Source organism: Phyllostomus hastatus, unplaced genomic scaffold (assembly GCF_019186645.2).
Source record: "Phyllostomus hastatus isolate PE091 unplaced genomic scaffold, TTU_PhHast_1.1 phas_contig_150, whole genome shotgun sequence".
NCBI classification, from domain to species: Eukaryota; Metazoa; Chordata; class Mammalia; order Chiroptera; family Phyllostomidae; genus Phyllostomus; species Phyllostomus hastatus.
The window spans coordinates 366,427-389,022 of NW_025333611.1; the positions used below are offsets into that span (position 1 = coordinate 366,427).

Sequence of the window (22,596 nt, forward strand, 5' to 3'; positions counted from 1 at the left end):
GAGCGTCCCCCCCAGGTTTCGGTCTGGAGAAACAGTCTGCTGACAGGGCAGGCAGAACACACAGCCGCTGCAGGGGGGCCCCAGGGTGCGGCCGGGGACCCCCGGGGTCCTCTAGAGAGGGTGGGGCGGGGCGTGGGGAAGGTGGGTGCGGGGCTGGAAACCAGGAGTTGCCCCTGACGGAGCGGCCGCACTCGGGGGCGGAGCGCACGTTGTCGTGTGCGGCTGCCCCCAGGACCCATCCCAGACAGACTCGGCACACGCCGGCCGAGCGGCCGTGCAGCACACGCCCCCTCCTGCCTCCACCGTGGAACTGCACGCGCTTCCTCACGGCCCGCCAGCCGGACCCCTGCGGCAGGGCCTGCAGCCGCCCCGCCGGTCAGGGAAGGTGGCTGCGGGGGGCACAGTCCTTTGCTGGGAACTCGGCGTCCCTGCACTGCCTCCCCCTTGGGGCACGGTGGGAGGAACTCGGCCAGAGAGCCCCGGACACTCCCTGCACGGACCCGCCGGCCCACAGACCAGACGGGGAGTGGCCCCGTCCACTCAGGGGCCCGCGGCCAGCAGGGTGGCCAGGCCTTCTCCCTGGTCCTGGGGAGTTGGCCCAGCCAGTCCTGACGCCCTCCCCTCGTTTCTTGCTAACACGCTAAGGGGGCCCGTTTCCTGGCCGGATGCGCGGGCACGCACAGGGCAGAGCTCACACGCCCGCACTTGTGGAGCGGGCGCCCCACGTCCGGGTGCAGGGAGGGGCGAGGCGGCCGGCCCAGGAGGGCCAGGGGGCTGCTGGCCTGCGCGCAGGGCCCCTCGGGGTTGCCCTCTGACCCGGGTCTCCCCTTGGTCAGTGAGGGGGCGGCGGCAGGGGCAGGGCAGCTGCAGACCTGGGTTCAGAGGAAAGGGGTAAACCGGCCGCCCCCACCGGCAGGTCTCGGGGAGCTGCCCCGTCTCCTAGGCCAGGCCCCGCGGCCTCCTGGGAAAGGGCTCTGCACCACCTCCTCCTCCCAAACACCGTCTCACAGACCCCCGCCCCGGGCAGTGGGGCCGGTGCACCTGGGGGGGGGTCCCAGTGGCTGTAACTGCTGGGGAGACGGTGGCATGCTGGGCCCCGGGGGTGGGGGAGCTGGCCTTGGGCCTCCGCCTTCTGAGGGTTCGAAGAAGGTGAGGTCTGGCTGGGGGAGGGGAGGCGGCGCCTGGGCAGTGAGGCACCCCAGGGGGCAGGAGTGGGCAGCCTGGAGACCTCTGACCCCCGGGGCCCGTGTGCCCTCCAGGGCAGCTTGAGGTTGGAGGCGGTGCGCCCCCTCCAGCCCCCAGGACTGCGAGACTGACACCCAGCAGATGATCAATAAATACTTATTGGGGGGACTCAGGGTGGGCATGCAGGCCGCCGGTAGTCCCCAGTCCAGGCCCCCAGTCCGGGGGGCGCCACGGCGGGGGTGGCAGGGCGAGTCAGTGAGGGGCTGTGTGACCCCCGGGGGGGGGCTGGGGGTCGGGGCAGCACGCGTTGTCCGTGGTCGGGCCGGGGGCCACTGCGCGGCTCCAGCTCAGGTCCCCGCCACGTCTGGGCTGCCCGGGCACCGGTGGCGGCTTCCTCGGTCCGCTGGCCCCGCTGCCCGGGCCCGGCCACGTCGCCGAGTTCACGCTCCTCGGGCCCCCGGGGCCGGCGCTCGCTAGGGCTTGTGCTTGAAGTGGGCTTCCACTGGAAGAGGGACGGGCGTCAGGCTGTGCCCCGGCCCCACGGGGCTGCCCGGCCCCGGCCCGGCCCGGCCCTCACCTGCGTACTCCTGCGGCAGCATGGGCCTGTCCACCACCTTCCGGAAGGCCTCCACCCAGGCCCGCTGCTCGGCCTCCGTCTCGCAGGCCAGCAGGAACCTGCGCTCCGGCGTGACGATGGTGATGCCGTGCGGCCAGTGGTGGCCCTGGGTGGACGCGGGCAGCCTGTCCAGCACCGTGTAGCCGCTCTCCCTGCTGCCGATGAAGACCTCTCCCCGGGCGAAGGCATCCTGGGGGGGGAGGCGGGGGGGCGCAGGCTGAGCAGCGCAGGGACCCACCAGGGGCCACAGGGGCTGTTCCCCGGGCAGCTTCCGGTCCAGGCCCAGCCGTGCACAGAGCTGGGGGATGCCAGCGGGCCCAGGGTCCCGGGAGCCGCTCCTCCCTCCCAGCGGAGCTGGCCGGCCAGGGTGCGCTCGGCCCCGGGGCGGCGGGAGCAGGCGGCACGCCCACCTTGCACGGACTCCGGCCCCGGCCGAGGCCCCGGCTTACCAGGGGGTCCTTGAAGTACATGAGCCTGCGGTCGTCCATGGTGAACCAGCGCCTCCGGAAGCCTTCCGTCTGCTGTGGGTTGGAGCGCCAGGGCCCGGCTGTGGTCTGAGGCCAGCCCTCGCCCCAGCTGACCACAGCTCACCCCGGGGGGCAGAGCCCTCGCCTCAGCCTCCCCCGCCCGCCCCGGGCCCAGGCAGGGTCTGGGCCGTGGGGCCACCGAGTGCTGGGAGGGTCCCCGTGTGGCCGGGGTGGGGCCCAGCAGGGGCCCAGGTACAGGGTGGAGAGGGCCAGGGCTGACCCGAGGGGGACCCGTCAGTGGGGCCCCTGTGCTTACAAAATATTCTGGGGGCCAGGACCATCCACCCCGAGATGACCCTGCAGGCAGGGACGTGCCGGCCAGCTGAGGCCTCACCTTCCCACCCCAAGGCAACCCCCCCAGGTGACCGGTGCTGACCCCCGTGTGAGACCCCGGGGGGCCCAGGGCAGCTGCAGACGCACCTTGGGCCCCGTTTTCTCCATGTATCCCTCCTTCAGGTAGTTCCGGGTCAGCTTCGGCACCAGCTGGGGAGGGGAGAGGCTCAGCTGCTCCGTCCACCACCCCCCCACCGCTCCCCACGAGCCCCAGCTCCCGCTCCCTCCCCCACAGCTCAGCTCAGGCGCCCCGGAATCCAGAAGGGTTGCTGTGGTCCCTTGTGGGGCCACTGGCCTCAGGGCAGGGTCCATGGGGGGCCATGGTCAGCCCCCGGCCCACCCCCATCCTACCCTCCCCCTCCGCGGAGGCAGCCACGGCAGCAGCCACTCACGTCGGCGTCGCTGGCCCCGGGGAAGGCCACCTGCAGGTAGTGGAAGCGGGCGGCTCGGAGGGCGTTGAACCAGTCCACCGTCTCCTGGGGGCGGAGGCTGCCTGTGGGCGCGGCCCGGGGACAGGCCGCACCACCCACTCCGGCCACCCCCCACCCAGGGTGCACCTGTGGGGCCTGGAAGGACCCAGTGGGGACCCCACTCAGGCAGGGGGGCAGCAGGCGGGGCTGACGCCCGTGCCAGCCACCCAGACGCTGACGCCGTTTGGGCGCGAGGGGCCTTTGCTCCTCCCGGTGGGGCTGTTCCTGGGGTCCCCCCCCCCACTGCCTGCCCTCCGCCCTCTGCCCTCCGCCCTCCGCCCTCCGCCCCACGGGGGCTCCTGGCGAGGCTGCGGAGAACTCCTGCTCACACTGAGGGCGGGGGGGGGGTGGGGTGGGGGGTGGGGGGCGTTTTCCAAAGGACTAACCCCCGGAGCCCTGGGTGTGGCGCCAGGAGGCACAGAGCCCTGGGGCCGAGGAGAGCCAGGCAGCCCTGCCGGGTGCACAAGGAGCCCCCCCCCACAGGAGCAGGCCCCCCCAGGAGCAGGCCCCCACAGCTGTGGGCGGGGCTCTGAGGAAGGAGGCCCGGAGGAAGACTGCCCCGCCCCCCGCAGGTGCCCGAGGGTCAGGTGTTGGGGGCAGAGGGGCCACTGCCCAGGAACTGAAGTTACGGTCCCTCCTGGGGCCGTGTGGGCCGAGGGTGGTTCCCTCCGGGGAAACCGACCCCCGGAGACCTGCCCCTGGAGGATGGAATCAAGCCCCTGGCTGGACAGGCGCTGGCCAGGGCGAGGGTGCTGGGCCATGCACCCGGGACGCGCTCCCTGGGAAGGGCCTGGGGAGACCAGGGGGCTCTGCAGCGGGGGGGTGGGGGGCCCGGAGCAGCAGCGACGGGTGTGGGGGACGGAGGTGAAGACGGTTCCCAGGGAGGAGCCGAGACAGGAAGCGGCAGGGACAGAAGAGGGAGGGGCCAGGTCGGAACTGCAGGGGCTGCAGGAAGCAGGGCCAGTGCAGGGCATAGGACCCTCCGGGGCCAGGGGTGGGTGCTCCAGCACCTCCCGGTCACGAGGGAGCACCCACTGCTCCCAGAACCCTGCGGCAGCACCGGGTCCAGCACGGGCTCCGGAGACACCCTCCGGGCGTGGGGTCTCGGGAAGCGACTGGACTTGGTCAGCAGTGGGTGCAGCTCCAGGACAGGCGCCCCAACGGCTGGGGCTGGGGCTGGGGCTGGGGCTGGGGCCCCGGGGCCCCTCCCCAGGGTGCCCAGCAGCACCCTGGCTCACCTGGCCGGGTCCGAGGGGGGTCTGGGGAGTCCTAAGCATGCAGGGAACCAGGCTGTGGGGGCAGCAGCTCTGGGCTCCAGGAAAAAGGCCCGTCCACGCTGGAAGGAGAAGTCTGCCCCGGCTCAGGCCTGACAGCGGGGCAGACCTGCAGCGGGCGGTGGCGTGGGGGCAGCGGGTGGAGCTAGAGGGGGTCCCCGTGGGAGGGGGCGCCGTGGAAACGCCTGGGAAGAGGGTCCTGGGGAGCGGGGGGAGCAGGGACCAGTCTCCCCAGCTGGACGCAGGCGGACTCCCCATCGGACACTTGGGGGCCGGGAGGCAACAGCCCAACTGTTCTGGGGGAACAGACCTGTCGGCCGGGAGCCGCATGCCTCGGAAAACCAGCCTTCCAAAGGCAGGGAGGGGTCCAGGCGCCCCCAGGGAAACGAAAGCTGGGGAGCTCATGGCTGGCAGACCTGCCCGCCCCCCAAGAAAAGCTCACGGGAGTTCTGGAGACGCCAGGGCCCTCCCCGGGCCGCGTTGCATCACAGCCGCCGAGAGGCGCGTACGCGGCCAGTGACAAAAGCGGCTGCGGCTGTGACAAGGGCTGTGACTGCACCTTGTGCCTCCTACGCGACCCAGGAGACCAAACGTGAAAACACATGCCGGTGTGAGAGCCGGCACCATGTTCACGCGCCTAAGGACAGACCGTCAACACACGGGAGGCAGCCCCAGCCGCTGCGGCTCAGCGGATCTGGCACCAGCCCACACACCAAGGGTCGCTGGTTCGATCCCCAGTCGGGGCACATGCCTGGGTTGCGGGCCAGGCCCCCCGTAGGGGGCGCGTGAGGGTCAACACACACTCATGTTTCTTTCCTTCTTTCTGCTTCCCTTCCCCGCTCTCTAAAAATAAGTAAACAAAAATCTTTTTTAAAAAGTGCAAGTAGGTAGTTACAGAACAGCCATGGGGATGTAAGTGCATCCTAGGAACAGAGCAGCCAAAGAGCTCGCAGGCATGACCCACGGACATGAACAACGGTGGGGGTGGCCTCAGAGAGTGGGGGGTGCTGCGAGGGGGGCAGAGGGCGAAAAGTCTGGACAACTGTGATGGCAAAGTCAATAAAATATCATTTTTCAAAACAAGTGAATACAGAGTATCTTCTGTGGCCACAGTGGAAAGAACCCTGGTAAACACACACAACTGTGTGTAAACGCACACACTTGTGCATTTCCACGATTATGCAAATGAACCGGCAGATCAAAGAAGAAATCACAGGGAAATGAGACAACACTTCGGGGCAAAGGGAAACAAAAGCACCGCACCCCAAGATCTGCGGGGCCGACAGCATGGAAGTTTCCCCGCCGCTACCGCCGCTGCTGACTCCACGAGACAGGAGGGGCCCAGACCAGCAGCCTGGCCCCGGCTCCCGGAGCCGGAGCGGGACCCCACTCGACCGGGGGCTGCAGGAGGAAGGGAGGAGACCCCCCCCCCGCCCCGAGATGAGAGCGGCGATGAAGGAGGGAGGAGGGGAACGGAGGGAGGCCTGGAGCCGGTCCGTCGGATCTGCTCGCAGGACGGACACGCCCGCAGCAGGGTGGGTGGGGGACAGAGACAGGGGACCAGACCGCCGAGATCCGTGGCGGGGAGAGTCGTGCCGCAGGCCACTCCGGAGGAACCGCGCAGGCGGCCTGACGGAACGCCGCTGCCCAGACGCACGGAAGCTGACCTGAGCCGCCCTGGGACTGGCAGGAAGCCCGCACGGCCATCGAAACTCCCCCCACAGAGAACGCGGCCCCCAGGCCCCACGGGCAGAGGCCGCTGAACCCGGAGGAGCAGCCGCCGGCCCCGGCACACCTCCCGGCTCACCCGCGGGGGCCGGCGCGGCCGGGGCACCCGGGCCCGACCAGCAGCCGCGGGAGGAGACAGCCCCAGCCCAGCGTCCCCGGTGAACGGGGACACCGCGCCCTCCAGCGACACACGCCAACGAGACCCGCCGCCGCCGGCTTAGGCTCCTGCCCCACGGCCCCCGGGGTTCGCTCCTGGGACCCGAGGGCGGGTCAGCACGGGCGGGGGGGAGGGGGCACCGGGGTCACACGCCCCACGCACAGCGCCCGCCCGCGCGCCCACCTTCCCGTCCTCGTGGTAGACGAAGATGTTGCGGGTGCTGTTGTCCTTCAGGTAGGTGACCTGCAGGCCGTGCGGGTGGCCGATCTTGGCCGGCTGGAAGGTGGCGTTCAGGTGCTCCACCTTCATGACGGCCTTGGGCTCCTTGGCCTGGGAAGCAAGGCTGGACTCAACACCGGGCCCGCGTGGGGCCCGCGCTGCCTGGCCGGGGCGTCGGTGGCAGCAGCATCCCCCGGGGTCAGGGACCCAGGGGACCACGGTGGGACTCCACACCTGGGCAGGCGCCCCGCCCTGCCCCAGAGGTTCCTGCCAGGTCTGCCCCCGCCCCGCCCCCACGGGCAGGCCCGGCTTCCTCCTGGTCCAGGCCCAGGGGCTGCGGGGGCGGATGAGGCTTCGGCCGCGGAACCTCCCAGTCTCCCCGTCACGGGCAACGTGCCGGCCTCAGCAGGCCTGGGACAGCTGGGCCCGCTGCACAGCCTTCTGGACCCTCCCTCCCCTGCCCCCCCCGTTTGCCTGGGGGGCCCAGGGGCGCCCCAACGTCTGCTTGCGTGTCCCACTGATGTGCAGGGGTGCCCCCCAGCGGCAAGCTCGCCCCTTCTGTGTCCCAGCGAGTGAGTGAGAGGGGCCCCGGGTGGAGGGGGTGTCCAGGGGACGTGTCCCTAAGTTAAAGGAGGCGCGGTTCCCGAGAACGGCACCCGGGCAGCGGAGGACAGACAGGGCGCTGCGTGCAGGGGGCGGAGGGGCCGCTGCCCCGGCCCCCAGCGGGGAGGCAGGACGCCCCGCCCCCACCCGCCCCCACCCGCCCCGGCGGCTCACGTCGTTTCTGTTGAAGTACTTCAGGGCCCCCTCCCGCTCGGTCAGCACGAACTTCCGGCTCAGGAACTGCCCGTTGTCCCGGCCCCGCTTCCAGAGAAAGCCCTCTCGGTATCCTGGGGACAGGGCGGGGGGCGAGGGTCAGACGGGCACAGGGGCCGGGCCGGGGCGCCCCGCGGCCGGAGGACGTTCCCATCAGCCCCCGGGAAGGCCGCCTGCGGCACAGCGGGCCTCGGCAGGCGTGAGGAAGGGTCTCCGGACGGGCAAGGGTCCCGGATGTCCCTGTGTCCTTGGCCAAGGTCACCACAGGGTCCTCGCCCCGGGGGGCGGAGGGAGACGCGACCACAGGAACTGGAGCAGGGTGGCCGGCCCTGCCCACACCAGGATGCCCCGTGCGCCCAGGCCGCTGTGGCGCCCACGGCCACGGCGGAGCACAGCGCCCTCCGGTGGGCACCCCGCAGAGGTCTCCGCCGGCCCCTCCCCAGCTCCCATCAGGGATGGGGTCAGGGGGAGGGGACCATTCCTCGGTAGTGACCGGTCCTGTGCACACTGGTGCTGACCAGGCCAGGGCCCGGGAACAGCGCTCGTGCCCAGCGAGGCCACGCCTCCTGTGGGCACCTCCAGGTGGGATCACAGGGCCGCAGGCAGGCGGGTGGGCTCCCTCTGCCCCCTGGCACCCCTGCCCGGCAGCCTCCCAACGCCGGGACAAGGGGCCATGTATCTCCTCTGCTCTGGAGACAGCAGCCGCGGGAAAGCAGCAGCCTGGGGTCAGCAGGGCGCAGCGGCGCCCCCTTCCCCAGGACGCGGAGGGGCCCGTCTCTCGGAGCCTGGGGGCGGCGGCGCGCCCCCCGCTCCGCACACAGCGCCGGCAGGCAGCTCTGCTGCGTCCGCTGCGGGATGGGACCTGCACGGGGTCCCCTCGCCCGACAGGGCCCCGCCCGGGGCGTTTGCTGACCCCCGTGCGAGCTCTCCGCCCAGGCACAGCCCGCCCGCCGCCCGGGCGCGAGGAGGCGCGCGAGGCGCCGCTCCTTCGCGGGGGGAGGGCGGCCGCCGCCCCGCGCGGTCTGCGGGTGAGGCCCCGCCCAGCACCTGGCGCCCGTCAACCCGTGTGACCCCCGGAACGCACCCGTTCCCGTGCCCACCTCGTGGAGGAGGAAACAGGCGCAGAGACACAGTCCCGTCCCAGGCCACCGGGCGGCGGGAGCCCGGGCCGCCGGCCCTGCCCGCGGGGCCCAGCAGGTGGCAGCAGAGCCCGGGACTCGCGGGGCGGCCGCGACCCCACTCCCAGGCCAGGGGCCCTGGTCCGAGGTGGGCGTGGCCTGGGCAGGCTCGCCCGGCCTTTGGGACCCACCGGCCTTGTGCCTGCCGACAGCCAGCCGCCAGGGCGCCTAATTTCAGGCCCGGTGACAGAAGCAGCTTTGCTCGGGCGCTGGCCAGGGTCCCCCGACACCCTCTGAGCCGTGGGCCACCGCGCCCCGACACCCGGAGACTCGGCCCAGCCTGCAGCGACTTCCGCCCGACTCCCACGGCCGAGACCTCAGGGGCCTGCCTGGGCCTTGGGGGCAGCGTCGCCCCCCTCCCCCGCCTCCCAGCTGACCAGTCACAAACCCCTCCCTCAACTAGACCCCCTCCGGCGACCCCAGGGCGCCACAAGCCCACCCTGTGCCTGCGCTGATGTCATGTAACATCCCCACCACAACCTGAGGCTGGGCCCCGAGGCCCCACGACTCAGGTGGGGAAACCGAGGCACAGAGTGGGCCTGTTGCTCCCCTCAGGAAGACCCTGGCTCCGCCTACCCCATGATAGGGCAGAGCTGGGGTGGGACGGGGTGGGGGCCGGACCTCACGCCCTGAATGAACAGCCGGACCGCTGGGGTCAGGTGTGGGGGGAGCTGCCGGAGGCAGGGGGACGCGGGTGCCCCGCCCCGGCAGGAAGGGCTGTGTCTGTCGGTGACTGGGGGCGGCCTGGGCGCCCGTCCCCGGGACAACAGGACACACTGTCTGCCAGTGAAAGGCAGCCATTGAGGCCCCGGCCCCAGGCGGGGGCCGGGTCGGGAGGGAGCCAGGAGCAGCTGTTCCCGGGGTCACCCCGGCCGACGGGGGGCAGGGGCCGGGGGCCACCCACATGCCCATGACCTGGGCCGAGGCTGGCACCTGCCCACGGGGTCCACCGGCACCCGCGCTCACACAGCACCCTGCTCCCTGACACTGGGTCCCGCCGGGGGGGCCGCCACCCGTGCCCGGCTCACAGTCCCCCGTCCTGCTCACAGAGGGGCCCCAGGCCGCCCCGTGCCGCCCTGCACCGTCAGGTGCCCGTCCGGCCCGCATCTCAGGGCCTGACGCCCGGGAAGGCTGCTGGCCAGGTGCCTGTCTGCCCGCTGCCCCTCAGCCCGGCCTCCCCCGAGGCCGGGTCACCCGTGTCTGGTGCACGGAGTCGTGTCGGTGGCCGGGACCCAGAGCCCGTCGTCCGGGGAATCGGGGACACGGCGGGGAGTCGGCACCCTCCCCCGTGTCCTCGTTGGCGTCTCGGGGCCAGGCCCTCGGGTGCCAGCGCCCTGGGGGTCTCCCCGGCTCCGTGGACGGGGCTCCCTGTCTGGGCTTCTCCCACGCTCGCGGGCGGGGTTCTTCTGTCCGACCCCCTCCCTCCCCGGCCTGTTCCTCGTCGGCGTGGACCACCCGAGGCCCACCTCAGCCTGGGGTCCAGGCGCAGCCATGCCGATGCTCGCCCCGCCGGCCGCACTGGCCAGCTCTGCGGGGCCACCCTGGGGACCCCGCCGGAGCCGAGTGTGCGGGCTCCTCGCCCCGGGATGCGGAGGCCTGAGGGCGGAGGCAGGCCCTGCCCTCACCTCGACTGTGCGGCCGGCCCGGCCCGAGCCCTGCATTTCCCCTTTCTCCTCCGCGGGCACTTCTGCATTCCACGGTGAGAAAGTGTCCTTGCGGCAAGCCCGGGGCAGGGCCGGAAGTGCCCCCGGGAACCCCCGCGCCCCCCGGGCTGGGCGGGAGGAGCCCTCGGAGAGGACCCGCGGGCCGGGGTGCGGTCAGGGCCGCCAGCCACCCCCGAGGGGCTCACCTGCCCCTCTGCCGCCCGGACTCGCTGCAGAGCCGCCCCTCACCCTGCGGCACCCACGAGGGTCCAACGTGAGGGTCTGCCGCCCGCGGGTGCACCCGCCTCTGGAGCCCAGGCCCGCTCTCCCCGGGGACCACGAGGACCGCCCCGGTGCGGAGGCAGGCAGCACGCCATCACCCTGCCTGACACCATGCCTGGATCAAGCCGTGCCTGACGGCAGTGATTGTATCAGCCAAGCCACACCCTCTGTTCCTTACGCCCGAGCTGGACTTGAGTCCCAATGTGAAAATGGACGCGGACCCAGTGTGGCCGTGGTCCTGTCGGCCCGGCTGGCCCCGCCCAAGGAATGAGGTCACACAGTGTTGTCCAGGGCTGAGACACCCCGGAGCCTCAGGGAGCCCGCCGGGGGCTCCAGATCACGCAGGCGGGGTTCAGGCCAGGGCAGAGCCTGTGGGGGTCCCGGGGGCTAAACAGGCAGGATGTCCCCGTGCCCCTCGCCCCACCCTGCAGCCCCAGGTCAGGGGTCGTCAGCTGAGGAGGAAGCGGCTGCAGGAGAGGGACTGTGAGGGGGTGGACGGGTGCGGGGGCTGCAGGCGCGGGGCCCAGAGGCCTGCTGTGCGGCGTGTGGGCTGCAGGGGCCGCCCACGTGGAGGGATCGCTCCAAGGGGCAGAGGGCGCCTCGCACCCGGGACCCCCTGGGGCCTTCCTGCCGCCACAGCAGCACCCCCTCCTGGCAGCAGGAACCCAGGCGCACCCTCAGGCCCGGCCGCCAGTGGCAGGGACTCCTAGCCCTGGGTCCCTGGGGACGCCGCTCAGACCTGTGAGCCCCCTGCGGTTCCTAAGGGCTCTGCAGCCCCGGGAGTCGGGGTGAGGAGGGTGAGGGGGGCAGGGGGCGGGCGGGGGGGGGCGTGCAGGATGGGGAGCCGCGGCCTCACCTGCGGAGTACGGCTCCTGCCTGTCCGGGTCGGTGAACTCCTGGCGCTCGTACTTGGCCCGGATCCACTGCTCCCGCAGGAGGCTGGGGGCACAGGGGAGAGGCGGCCTGAGCCTGGGCCGGGCGGGGGGGCGGTGGGGGGGGAGGGAGGGGCTCCCGGGAGGACCGCCGGCCAGAGCGGCCCTGGACACGTGGCCCTGGACTCGCAGGAGGCCGAGAGCCACCCGCTGCTTAGTTCTGCCGCCAGGCCCCCCGCTTCCACCAGGGCGAGAGGCGGGGCACCCGCCATCCCTGGCGCCCTCGTGACGCGCCGCTCTGTGCACTGCCGAGTCCCCAGGTGTGCAGCCGCCACCAGAGCACCCTCTTCCAGAACATTCCGCCGCCCCCAACAGAACCCAGTGCCCGTGGGCCGTCGCTGCCCAGCCCCGGCCCGTCTGGGCTGGCGGGTTCTGACCCGGGTGGCACCCGGGTGCGGTGCTGCGGGGCAGCCCCGGCACTGGCATCCTCACCGGGCACCTGAGCACAGACTCCCCGGGGCCCAGGGCTCTCCCCTGCCAGCGCCCACGACGCCCGCCCCCTTCGGTGTGAGCGTCTGCTCGTCGGGGGGCTGGACGCACGCAAGGGCGGCGAGGAGAAAGGCCAGGACCCAGCTCTCCACGGCGCGGCCCTGAGTATCCTGGGGCTGCCGCCACTCGGCCGGCCACGCGGGGGCGGCTCAGACCGAGTTCAGCCGCGCCGGCGGCCACCGCGCCCACCACCTCCTCGCCTGCCTCCTCCCTGCGCGGCCGCCGCCTGAGGGACCCATCCCTGCTCCCCACGGGGACGCCCGGCCCACCCACCCCCGCAGGGCCTCGCCCCCGGGCCCTCCCCCGTCAGCCAGGCCCTGGTCCCCTTCAGGGCCGGTGAGGACGCGCCCCGTCCCCACAGGAGTCAGCCCCTCTGCCTCGTGCGCAGCTTCTCCTCTCTGCACGAGGGCCTCCCCCGGCCTGGCTGGAAGCCTCCGGAGGCAGCTGCAGGAGGGAGGCCGGGAAGCAGGCAACAGGCACAGGGTGGGGGCAGCCCCGCAGGCTCGCAGAGCTGCCCTGAACCTCTGGGTCGCTGTGGGCCAGCGGGGCCCTGCCCTCCGGGGGCCGCTGGGCCGGCGCTGACAGGGCGCCGTGACGAGTCGCGCCCCGGGTGAGCGGAGTGAGCACACCCCACGGTGACCCCGACGTCTGCCCGTGCTCCGGGGCAGCGGCCTCACAGCCCCCACGGCCACCCCAGCTGCGGGGCCCTCGGAGTCAGGGCAGGTCCCCCCTAGAGGGGTGGGGCGCCTGCGGACAGACCCCCCCCAGGACAAACGTGTTGCAGTCCAGCCACGCCGGCTCTGGCGTCCGGCCGCCGTCACCCAACGCCCCTCCACCTGCCCCCGCCCCCCGGGCCAGCTGTGCGCCCTGGGTGTCAGGGCCCCTGCCCGGGGTTGGGGCTGGGCCCCCACATGGGGCCCCACCTGAGAACAGGGCGGCTGCCGGCGACTAAGTCGGGACGGGCCGTCCTGCAGCGCCCCGATCGGCGTCCCCACAGCGAGGGGGACCTGGACACACACATGGAGGGTCGGCCACGCCAGGGCTGCGAGACGGAAACCCCGCCGCCCACCGAAGCCGCCGGCCACGGAGCGTGGTCACGGTCACCGAGGCCCAGGAAGCCGGCCCGGACGGAGCCGCTCCCAGGGGGCCCGGGAGGAGGCTTGGACTCTAGAACCACCCCCACCCCCCCGAGGGGCGCCCCAGGCCCACGGCCGCCAGGAAGCGGGGGCGCTGGTGTGGCCTCCGCCGGCGGCTGCCCACGCCGGCGCACAGGAAGCGGCGGGGCCGGCTCCTCGCGCGGCAGAGCGAGACCGAGAGGCGCGGTATGACTGGCCGTGTCGAAACGCGAGGCCCAGGCGGCGGCACAGGAAGGGAGCTGGGTCCCGGCCGCACTGAGTCACCACCCGCCGCTAAAAACGGCCGCACCGCAGACCCTCGGGGCCCCGTCTGCTTCTCCCGAACTGCAGCCCGTGGGGGGGCCTCCGAGCCTTGGAGGGGGCGGCGGGACCACCGTGTCCGGAGAGGCCCTCTGGGCCCCACTCGGCCACATGCCTCTCTCTGCCCTGGTCTTGTTCCACGGCGGCAGGCGGCAGGCGGCACCGGCCCCTGCACAGCGGGGGTGGGGGGGGGGCTGCAGGCCTGTGCTGCCCGGGGCCTGTGCAGAGAGCCAGGGCCCGCCCTCGCCTGCAAAGGGCCTCAGACCTCGCCCCGCCTGGGCCGCATCCTCGCAGTGCGCACGGCACTGGCACCCCGCCCCCCCCACTGCAGGGTGCCCCGCGGTCAGCGTGGGGGATCGCCCCTCACACCTGCCTGCTGATGCCAGCCGGGCGGGGGCTTCTCTGAGACCAGCCCTCCGGCCGGGCCTGCCACACGCACAGGCAGTGTCCGGCGTGGCTCCCGAGAACCTCCGCCCGGTGGGGCCTCCCTGACCGCAGGGCCGGCCTGGGCGTCAGGGCTCGCCCCCGGGGACGCCCAGTCCCCTGAGCACTCACCTCTGCGAGGGGCCAGGGCGCCGGCGGGGACAGGAGCCTGCGGACCGGTCTGTCCCGGGTCACAGGCTCAGATAGGCAGGAGACATGGGCACAAAGGCCAGCGACCCACCCACAGAGCTGCCCCCGGCTGGGCGACAGCTCCGCACCCCAGGGGCAGCTGCCCCACCGCGCCGCCTCGCGCCGAGACCGGCAGGCCTAGGCCCGGGCTCCCAGGAGCCCAGTGGCGCCCACGGAGGACGCATGGCCTGGCACCGCTCCCGGCCGCTCGTGGGAAGGGCCAGCCGTGAGGAACAGACACTCAGGGAGTGAGCCCAGATCGCCCGTGTCCAGACACACCTCCCAGGCCTGCACGCCCCCCACGGGCCCCGACGCAGAGACAGGGAGCACACCCCTGCCGAGGGCCCCAGGCACCCAACTTCCAAAGTGGGCCAGGAGTGGACTGGGGACACAGGAGAGGAGGTGCCAGCAGGCTCTCGGGGAGCCCTGCGCTGGGGGCTGAAAGGGCGGGGGCCACCGCCCGGCCGACTCCTGCACCGGGTCCTGGTTGCTCTGGGGGGCTCCCCACCCCCCTGGGCCTCAGTGCTCCCTGGTCAAGTCGGGTTTGGGGTGGTTTTAACAGCCATTCGGTTCGTCGCCTACCGTGAAGCCCCGAGTGACCCCCGAGGGCCGGTCCTGCTCTGGCAGAAGGAGGGGCCTGGGCACCTGGTGGGGGCCAGGAGGGAGCCAGAGAACCATGTGGAGGGAGGAGGCCAGTGCCCAGCAGCAGCCCCTGGGACGGGGGGTCTCCCTGGAGCCCCCACAGAAGGGCCGGGAGGTGGCACATGGCCCCAGGGCCACTCCCCAAGAACCTGCGTCCACGGGGCCCTCGTACTCCCCCCGCCCCGACCTCCAGAACCTGTGAGGGGCACCTGTGCTGGGGGCTGGGAAGAGGGTCTGAGGGCCACTTTCCGCTTGAGGAGCCCCCCACCCACAGGACTCAAGGGGAGAGGGCCCCGTGCCCTGCAGCTCCGAGGGGACAGAGGGTCCTCAGGGGAAGGAGGAAAGGAAAGGGGGCCGGACCCAAGGGGCCGGGCACGTGGTCGGAGGCAGGTGAGGGCCCCGGGTGGGGACAGCCAGGCAAATGCAAGGGAGACGCTCGGAGAGCTGGCCAGGGACCCAGGGGGAGGGGTGGGCGATGCAGGCCCCGCACACCCATAGCCCCACACACCCCCACCCTGCCAGGGGCACCGCACGCCCAGCAGCCCCTCAGACCCCAGGCCCCAGGCCTGCCGGAGCCCCAGCCGCCCGCCCGGCCCCCGGCAGGCCCTGGCCCACTACTCACTGGCAGTCGGAGGGCGTGGGCCGGTAGTAGAAGGATGGCACCTGGGACTCATACGTGGCCTTGGCGGCGTCGTTCCCGTGGGCGGCCATGAACTGGGAGAGAGAGGACAGGGGCCGGTCAGGGCGGCCGGAGGGCGGGGCCGTGGCTGGCGGGGCCCCCGAGCCCCCCACCCCCGTCCCAGGGGCACCGCCCGGGACGAGGGGGCAGGACCAAACAGACCCGGAAGCCGGTTTTTAGAGCTGGAAGAGTTGGGGGTGAGAATGCGCCGGAACATTCTGACCGTGAGGACTCTTTCTGGTGGATGCTGACACCTGTCGCCGCAAGGCACACGCGGCCCAGGTGCTGGGAAGGGCGCGGGGCTCGTGGGGCGAACCCCGTGTCCGTGCGTCCGTCCGGGGGCAGGTCCAGCGGGGCCGGGACGCAGGCTCTGGCGGGGACGCCCTGCGCTGGTGACAGCGTCCCCCCCCGCCCCCCCAGGACGGCCGGGCCAGCGCAGAGAAAGCTCAGGTGGCTGCTGCACCTCTCAGTCAACTGCCCCCGCTGCGCTGAAGGTTTAACTTCCAGGATTGAACAACAGAAGTCGTGAAGACTGTGGGACACTTTTAAAAATCATCTTGGGAAAATACAGGAGGAAATCCTTGGGACTTTGGGTGAGGGAACGCGTCCTTACATTTGACACCAAACGCACCAGCAACGAAAGAAAAACAAAGGAAATTCCTTCCGTGTGGGAAACTCGCGTGCCTCAAGGGAAGCCGTCAGGATGGCGAAGCGTGGGGATGAACGTCACAAACAGGAGGCTCCTCCTCCTGGGAGCCCCCCGTGCGGAGGGGGCGAGCTGCAGAGCCGGGCAGGGGCCGTGCGGGGCGCGGGGGGTGGGGGGCGCTGGCACCACGGGGGCCCCTCTGAGGGGACGGAGATGCCTCGGATCTAGACAGAGGTGGCGGCTGCCCAACGTCAAGAATGTGCCGGATGCCGCCGAGTTGTTCGCTTCATTTTTTTCTTTTAACTATTTATTGATCATGCTGTTCCAGTTGTCCCATCCTCCGCCCCGCCCACTTTCCTCTCTGCCCTGCACCCCTCCCACCCGCATTCCCCCCTTGGTTCATGTCCGTGGGTCGTACGTATGAGTTCTCTGGCTTCTCCATTCCCTACACTATTCTAACCCTCCCCCTGTCTGCTCTGTACCCACCACTGATGCTTCTTATTCCCTGTACCTTTCCCCCTCTCTCCCCTTCTCCCCCTCCCAGCTGATAACCCTCCATGTGATCTCCATTTCTGTGGTTCTGTTCCTGCTCTCGTTGTTTGCTTAGTTTGTTTTTGGTTTTGTATTTTTTTAGGTTTGGTTGTTAACAGTTGTGAGTTTATTGTCATTTTATGGTTCATGTTTTTGATCATCTTTTTCTTAGATAAATCCCTTTAACATTTCATAGAATAAGGGCTTGGTGATGATGAACTCCTTTAACTTGACCTCACCTTGGAAGCACTTTATCTGCCCTTCCATTTTAAATGATAACTTTGCTGGATAGAGCAATCTTGGGTGTAGATCTTTGCCTTTCATGACCTGGAATACTTCTTTCCAGCCCCTTCTTGCCTGCAAGGTCTCTTTTGAGAAATCAGCTGACAGTCTGATGGGAACACCTTTGCAGGTAACTGTCTCCTTTCCTCTTGCTGCTTTTAAGATCCTCTCCTTCTCTTTAATCTTTGCTGATGTAATGATGATGTGCCTTGGTGTGTTCCTCCTTGGGTCCAACTTCTTAGGGACTCTCTGAGCTTCCTGGACTTCCTGGAAGTCTATTTCCTTTGCCAGATTGGGGAAGTCCTCCTTTATTATTTGTTCCAATAAGTTTTCCACTTGTTGCTCTTCCTCTTCTTCTTCTGGCTCCTCTATAATTTGGATGTTGGAATATTTAAAGATGTCCTGGAGGTTCCTAAGCCTCTCCTTGTTTTTTATTTTTTTGAATTCTTGTTTCTTCATTCTTTTCTGATTGAATGTTTCTTTCTTCCTTCTGGTCCACACCATTGATTTGAGTCCCAGTTTCCTTCCCATCACTGTTGGTTCCCTGTGCATTTTCCTTCATTTCACTTAGCATAGCCTCCACTCTTTCCTCTATCTTGCAACCATATTCAACCAATTCTGTGAGCATCCCGATGACCAGTGTTTTGAATTGTGCATCTGATAGGTTGGCTATCTCTTCATTGCTTAGTTGAATTTTTTCTGGAGCTTTGATCTTTACTTTTGTTTGGGCCATTTTCTTTTTTTTCTTTTTATCTTGGTGCACCTGTTACGCAGTGAGGGTCAGAGCCTTAGGTATTCACCAGGGTGGGGCAGCCCACCCACTGCGCTGTGGTGCGGGCTGAATGAATGTTTCCTCTTTAACTCCTTGGTCGTCGGACTTCCACACAGTTCGATTTCTGGCAGCTCTGCTTGGTTTTTGTTTTTGAATTGGCTGTGGTCCTTCTTTGGGTTGTGCGAGGAGGCGTGGTGCGTCTCCCTGCACCTCTGTCTCGGCAGGGTCTCTCTTTTCCAAGTCGCCCACTTTAAAATGGCGAGCTCTGCACGGTGTCGGTTCCACCTCCATTACCCCAAAATCATGTGGACAGCTCCTAAAAGAATACAAACTGTACTTTTTGCGTTGAAAAAACATTGCCGAAAAAGGAAGTTAAGAGTCAATTCACAATGAGAAAAAGTGTTTACAAATTCCACAAGTGACATTGCACTTGTATCCAGAATAGAAAAAGAACCGTTCGTAATACAGTAAAAACTCCTCACTCCACCATAAAAAGACAAACAACCCACTTTTAAAACGGGTGATGGATTCGAACGACACGTCTCCAAAGGAGGCGTACACCCGGCCCAGCAGCAGGCGGCAGAAGCACAAGGTCCGGGCTCCCGCCCACAGGGAGGATGGGCGTCGTGGAGCAGCTGGGACGCCGCGCCCTGGTGCGGGGAGCGGGCACTGGTCGGGACTGGCAGCCCCGCAGGTCTTCGGTGCTGGACACGGGGTCACCAGGAGACCCAGCAATGCCCCTCCAGTGCGAGGAGAGCCCAGGTGCCCAGGGACACCGCACAGGCACCGGCAGCAGCGGAGAGAGGCCCCCGAGTGGCCGTCAGCTGAGCACGGGCACCAAGGCCCTCAGGTCACAGGAGGAACCAGGGACATCTGGACCGTGCGCCAGGTGGTGTGGCCCAGGGCCCTGACCGGCCCAGCACGCACCGCGCCCAGGAGGCGAGGGGCTCCCGGCTCTGGGCAGGGACAGGGGGTGCCGGGGAGGAGCTGCGGATGGCGCCCGGTCTCTTCGGGAGAGGAGAGTGCTGCGGGAGGAGGAGCCCGTGGGGCGCAGCCCTGCGGAAGGTGCGCTGGGCAGGGCGGGTGGCAGGGGTGCAGCGGCACCTCAGTGAAGCCGCTGCCAGCAAGATCGCCCCGGGGCCGAGCAGGCCCACGACTGCGACGAGCCCTGCGACCACGGGAGAGAGAGAAGGCCGGGAAACCTGACGCCGTCGAAGTGGAAAGCCTCCGCTGCGAAACCCCATGAGCGGAGTCGAAAGACCAGCAGCCTAGAGGGACACCAGCTCCCACCTCGGAGGGTCGGGCTCCCTAAAGCGTGAGAACCGGAGGGGATGGACCAGTGGGGCAGGGCAGGGGGACCCCGAGCTCACACAGAGTGTACCCCCACCCGCACCGGGGGCCGCCGCCACCGCAGGCCAGGGGACGGGACCCACCCATGCCGCGTCCACCCAGGGGAGCAGACAGCTCAGGGCAGGACGGGCCTGGCCAGGCTCCAGGCACCCGCCCCGCCCCGCCCCTCCCTGCACACCTGCTGGGCCCCGGGAGCGGGTGCCGACAGCCGTCGGGGATCAGAGGCCACAGGTGTCTGAGCAGCAGCCCCTCCCGACGGGGCTCACGCCACCGTCACAGCGGCGTGGCTGCCGCCGGACCCAGCCCAGGGCGGCCTCCGGGTGGGCCTCCGGAGCCCCGTGGGCGTGCGTGTCCCAGGCACAGAGACCTCGTTCATTGTGGGTCCTGACTCGGCAGGTGGACCCGGGAGGCCCAGGACTCTGCATTTCCAAGGGGCTCTGGGGGAGGCCGAGGCCCCCAAGGCACAGTGACTGAGGGCACCAGTGTCTCCCGGGGAGAGGAGCACAGGGGCCACCAGCCCTGGGCCCCGTCCCCAGGGCCGCCCGGCCGAGCCACCACGGCGCCTCCTGCGGTGGGAACCCCAGCAGCCATGGGCACACTCCTCCGCTCAACCGCTTCCCCCCCCCCGCCCCCCACGGGGTCGACCCCCTGCGGCAGCCCCTCCTCTGGCCCCTCCTCCCCACCTGGCGGTCTCCCCAGCCCGAATCGGCTCCCCCTCCTCTTCCTTTGGGCTGTGAGGGCGGGGGACCCTCCTGCTACCACAGCCCAAGTCACCTCCCTGTTTACTGCCTGCGTGTCCCCGCCTGTCCCCTCCTTAAGGCCTCCCCACCCCCAGGCCCTCCGGCCGCGGGAGCTCAGCAGCTGTGGATCAGGGAGGGGGCGGGAGGGTGGCAGAGCCTGGGGCACAGGCGGGCCTGTCCCTCCGCACAGGTGAGCCCAGGGGCGGGGACTGCAAGACCGGAGCCCCAGGCGCTGTCCACGGAGGGTCCTGCGCCCTCTCCCTGCAGCTGCCCCACCAGCGGGCGGGCGGGAGGGTCGGCCCAGACGGAGCAGATGGTGGGTGGGTGCAGCTGCGCGGCAGGGGCCCCGGCAGCCTCGGTCCCCGCCAGGCTGAGCCCCAGGGTGGCCCCGAGGGTCCCCCGCCGCCCAGGCGTACCTCCACTTGGGCCTCCTCCCAGGCGTCCAGGCGGACGGACTTGACCTTGCTGACCTGGGGGATGTTGCGGTGGATGCCGGAGCAGCTGAGGCAGATGAACACGCCCAGGGTGTAGGAGGCCCAGTCGGGACCTGGAGGGCAAAGGCCAGAGTCTGGGTCGGAGGGGCCGGGGCACGGGGCCAGGGGTCGCCTTCTGGCCGCGGTCTCCCCGTCTGTGCCAACGGAGATGCCCGGGGTGACCAGCCCCGTGGGCCCCAGGCAGGGCCCCGTGCCCCGCAGAGGGGCAGCAGCCGTGGGGCCGCAGCGGCCCAGACCCCCGAGTGGACACCACTTCACGTGGGGGACACTGACAACCTCAACCCCGAGGACCGACCCGGGGCTGGATGCCCGCAGGTGATTAGCACGGGTGTGTCTGGCGTGGTGAGGACCCTGGCGTGACCCTGCCCTCCGACACCTCCGGGGTGAGGGGACACGCCGTGCGTGCGGTTTACGGGAGCAGGTGCGTGTGGGTGACGCGGCAGAGTCTAAACAGGGAGGCGGGAGGGACCCACGGGTCACTGACCGATGACAAAGGAACCGTGGAGGGTGGCATGCGGTGAGTGGTGTGGGTGGGGCTCTCTCTGTGTTCGGCACGTCACCGAGTGAGGCCGGCTGCCGCCAGGAACCCACAGAACCTTCTGGACCAGGCAGGTTGGAACCAAGATGCCTGCTGAGGCCGGGGGCTGCAGCAGGGTTCGTGGGGGGCCCCTGGGGGCCGGACCCCCCCCACTGACCCCTTGGCCCGTCTCAGAGCACAGTGCAGTCCCGCCCTGCGGGGACCGCGGCGGAGGGCCCGGGGAACATGACCCTGGTCAGGGCACAGGGCTGGGGAGGCTGCACCCACAGGCCAGTCACCACAGGCCACCCTCGCCCTGCCCGACTGGGGACCTGGCCCCACCCCACCGCAGGGACCTTCAGAGGGCGCACTCCATCTGGTGCTGGGAGGGCAGAGCAGCTCCTCAGACACCTCACGCCTGGGCCTCGGCTCTGCAAGGCTCTGCACGAGTGTGCGCACCTCGAGTGTGTGGGGTGTGCAAAGCGGGACAGAACCTCCGGTGCAGGGCTGTGGCAGGTGCCCACCGTGTTGGGCTGGGTCACCTCCCGAAAGGTCGGTGGCGGAGGGTGCTGGCTCTGCGCCCGGCCCCGCCCACGGAGCCCAGGCCCCGCCCACAGAGCCCCGGGCCCCATCCTGAGGGCTGAGCTGGGTCTGAGGGAGCAGTGGAGGCAGGGAGCTGGCCCTAGACACAGTTTCTGAGTGACACTCGGAATAGACAGGTTTCTGCTGTGTCACCTGCAGGCTCCAATCCCATCGGCTGATCCCGGGGGCTGTGGGCACGGAGCGGCCTCCCTGGGTGGGTGGGCAGGAGGGCAGGCTCGCCAGTGTCTGCAGGGTGGGGGCCCCGGGGGGCCCCGGGGCGGTGGGGCACGGCAAGGGCCGGGGCCGCCCAGAGACCCTGAGGCCTCAGAGCCCTGGTTCCAGGGCCCCTCCCACCAGCACGACCGTGTCCTCCCCACCCCCCACCGTGCCTCTGTGTCCCCTCCTGGCTTCCTGTCCCCTCTGGCTTCCTGCCCCCACCCCGCCTGCTCAGCCCGCAGTCGCAGCCTGCTGGCCCCAGAAGCCACAGCCATGCCCTCCAGCGCACAGCACACCCACGGCTGTTTGGGGGAGCCCGGGGAACTGCCCTCCCTGCACCTCCCCCGCCCCCGCCCCCCGAGGCTGCTCCCCCCGGATCCCCAGTCCTCCCCACCCTGCACACCGCAGCGCAGATGTCCCTGCACACAGAAGCACCCCGACACCAACCAGGGCCCCTGCATGCACCCCCAGACACACCTCTCATTTCTTCACAGCATCTGCCTATTGGGGCCCTTTACAGAGCACTGTCTGCACCCCAGAATGTAAAGGGAGTCAGAGGTCAGGGGGTCAGGGGTCGGGTTTGCCGGGGGGGAAGCCCTGTCCCTGAGCTCCCTTCCCCCACTGCGGAGTGAGCGCCTGGGGGTGCCAAGGGCTGGGAAGGCAGGGACCTGCGGAGACACGGTGGGGCCCCCGCTGCGGCGGGGGGTGGGGGGACCCTGCGGGGGCCGCGGACCTGGGGGTGGGGAAGAAGGCCGCGTCCCCCAGTTCTGAGCCTCCGCCCGAGGCTTCGGCTGCCACGGACAGGAGACCCCCATCCGTGACCGAGCAAAGGTTTCCCCGCCCCCGCGGCCGCCCGGGCTCGGAGCCTCCCCGCGGGTCTGGTGTCACTCAGACGGCTTGACCACTTCAGAGGACCCTGCCGACCCCAGCGCTGGGGTCCCGCCCCTCGGCCCCCACCCCCGCCGCCCCGCAGCCGCTCCAGGACCCCGCACGGGGCGCCTCCCGGGGCCCCAGGAGCCAGCTCCCTGTTTGCGAAAACGCTGCCCGGACAGGAAATGAAGAAATCTGGACGGAAAGCCCGCGGGTCCGGGAGGCAGCGGGCAGGGAAGGTGGGCCCACGGGCCACAGGCACAGCGGCCGGCGGGGCGGGGCGGGGGCCGGTCAGGCCACAGGGACACCCGGCGGGACACCCAGGGGCGCGTGTGACGCCCGCGCGGGCCACCGGGGTGGGGCCGCCGCGAGCTGGGG

The 22,596-nt window shown here is 70.1% G+C and overlaps 1 protein-coding gene across 2 annotated transcripts in view; it reads right to left on the reverse strand.

Annotated features, from left to right (window-relative positions):
* Positions 1 to 1,325: 1,325 nt before the first annotated feature.
* ADAP1 (ArfGAP with dual PH domains 1) overlaps positions 1,326 to 22,596 on the reverse strand; it is a 31,328-nt gene continuing 10,057 nt past the window's right edge. The window contains exons 2-11 of one of the 2 annotated variants that reach the window (XM_045824822.1): positions 19,956 to 20,086; positions 15,162 to 15,253; positions 11,285 to 11,367; positions 7,287 to 7,399; positions 6,474 to 6,620; positions 3,054 to 3,137; positions 2,749 to 2,811; positions 2,251 to 2,322; positions 1,763 to 1,991; positions 1,326 to 1,687 (exon numbers count right to left, since the gene is read on the reverse strand). In XM_045824822.1, the coding sequence (XP_045680778.1) occupies positions 1,659 to 1,687; positions 1,763 to 1,991; positions 2,251 to 2,322; positions 2,749 to 2,811; positions 3,054 to 3,137; positions 6,474 to 6,620; positions 7,287 to 7,399; positions 11,285 to 11,367; positions 15,162 to 15,253; positions 19,956 to 20,086 (1,043 nt within the window). In that variant the 3' untranslated portion in view covers positions 1,326 to 1,658. The remainder of the gene's footprint in view (positions 1,688 to 1,762; positions 1,992 to 2,250; positions 2,323 to 2,748; positions 2,812 to 3,053; positions 3,138 to 6,473; positions 6,621 to 7,286; positions 7,400 to 11,284; positions 11,368 to 15,161; positions 15,254 to 19,955; positions 20,087 to 22,596) is intronic. The other variant, XM_045824832.1, reaches the window with a different exon arrangement.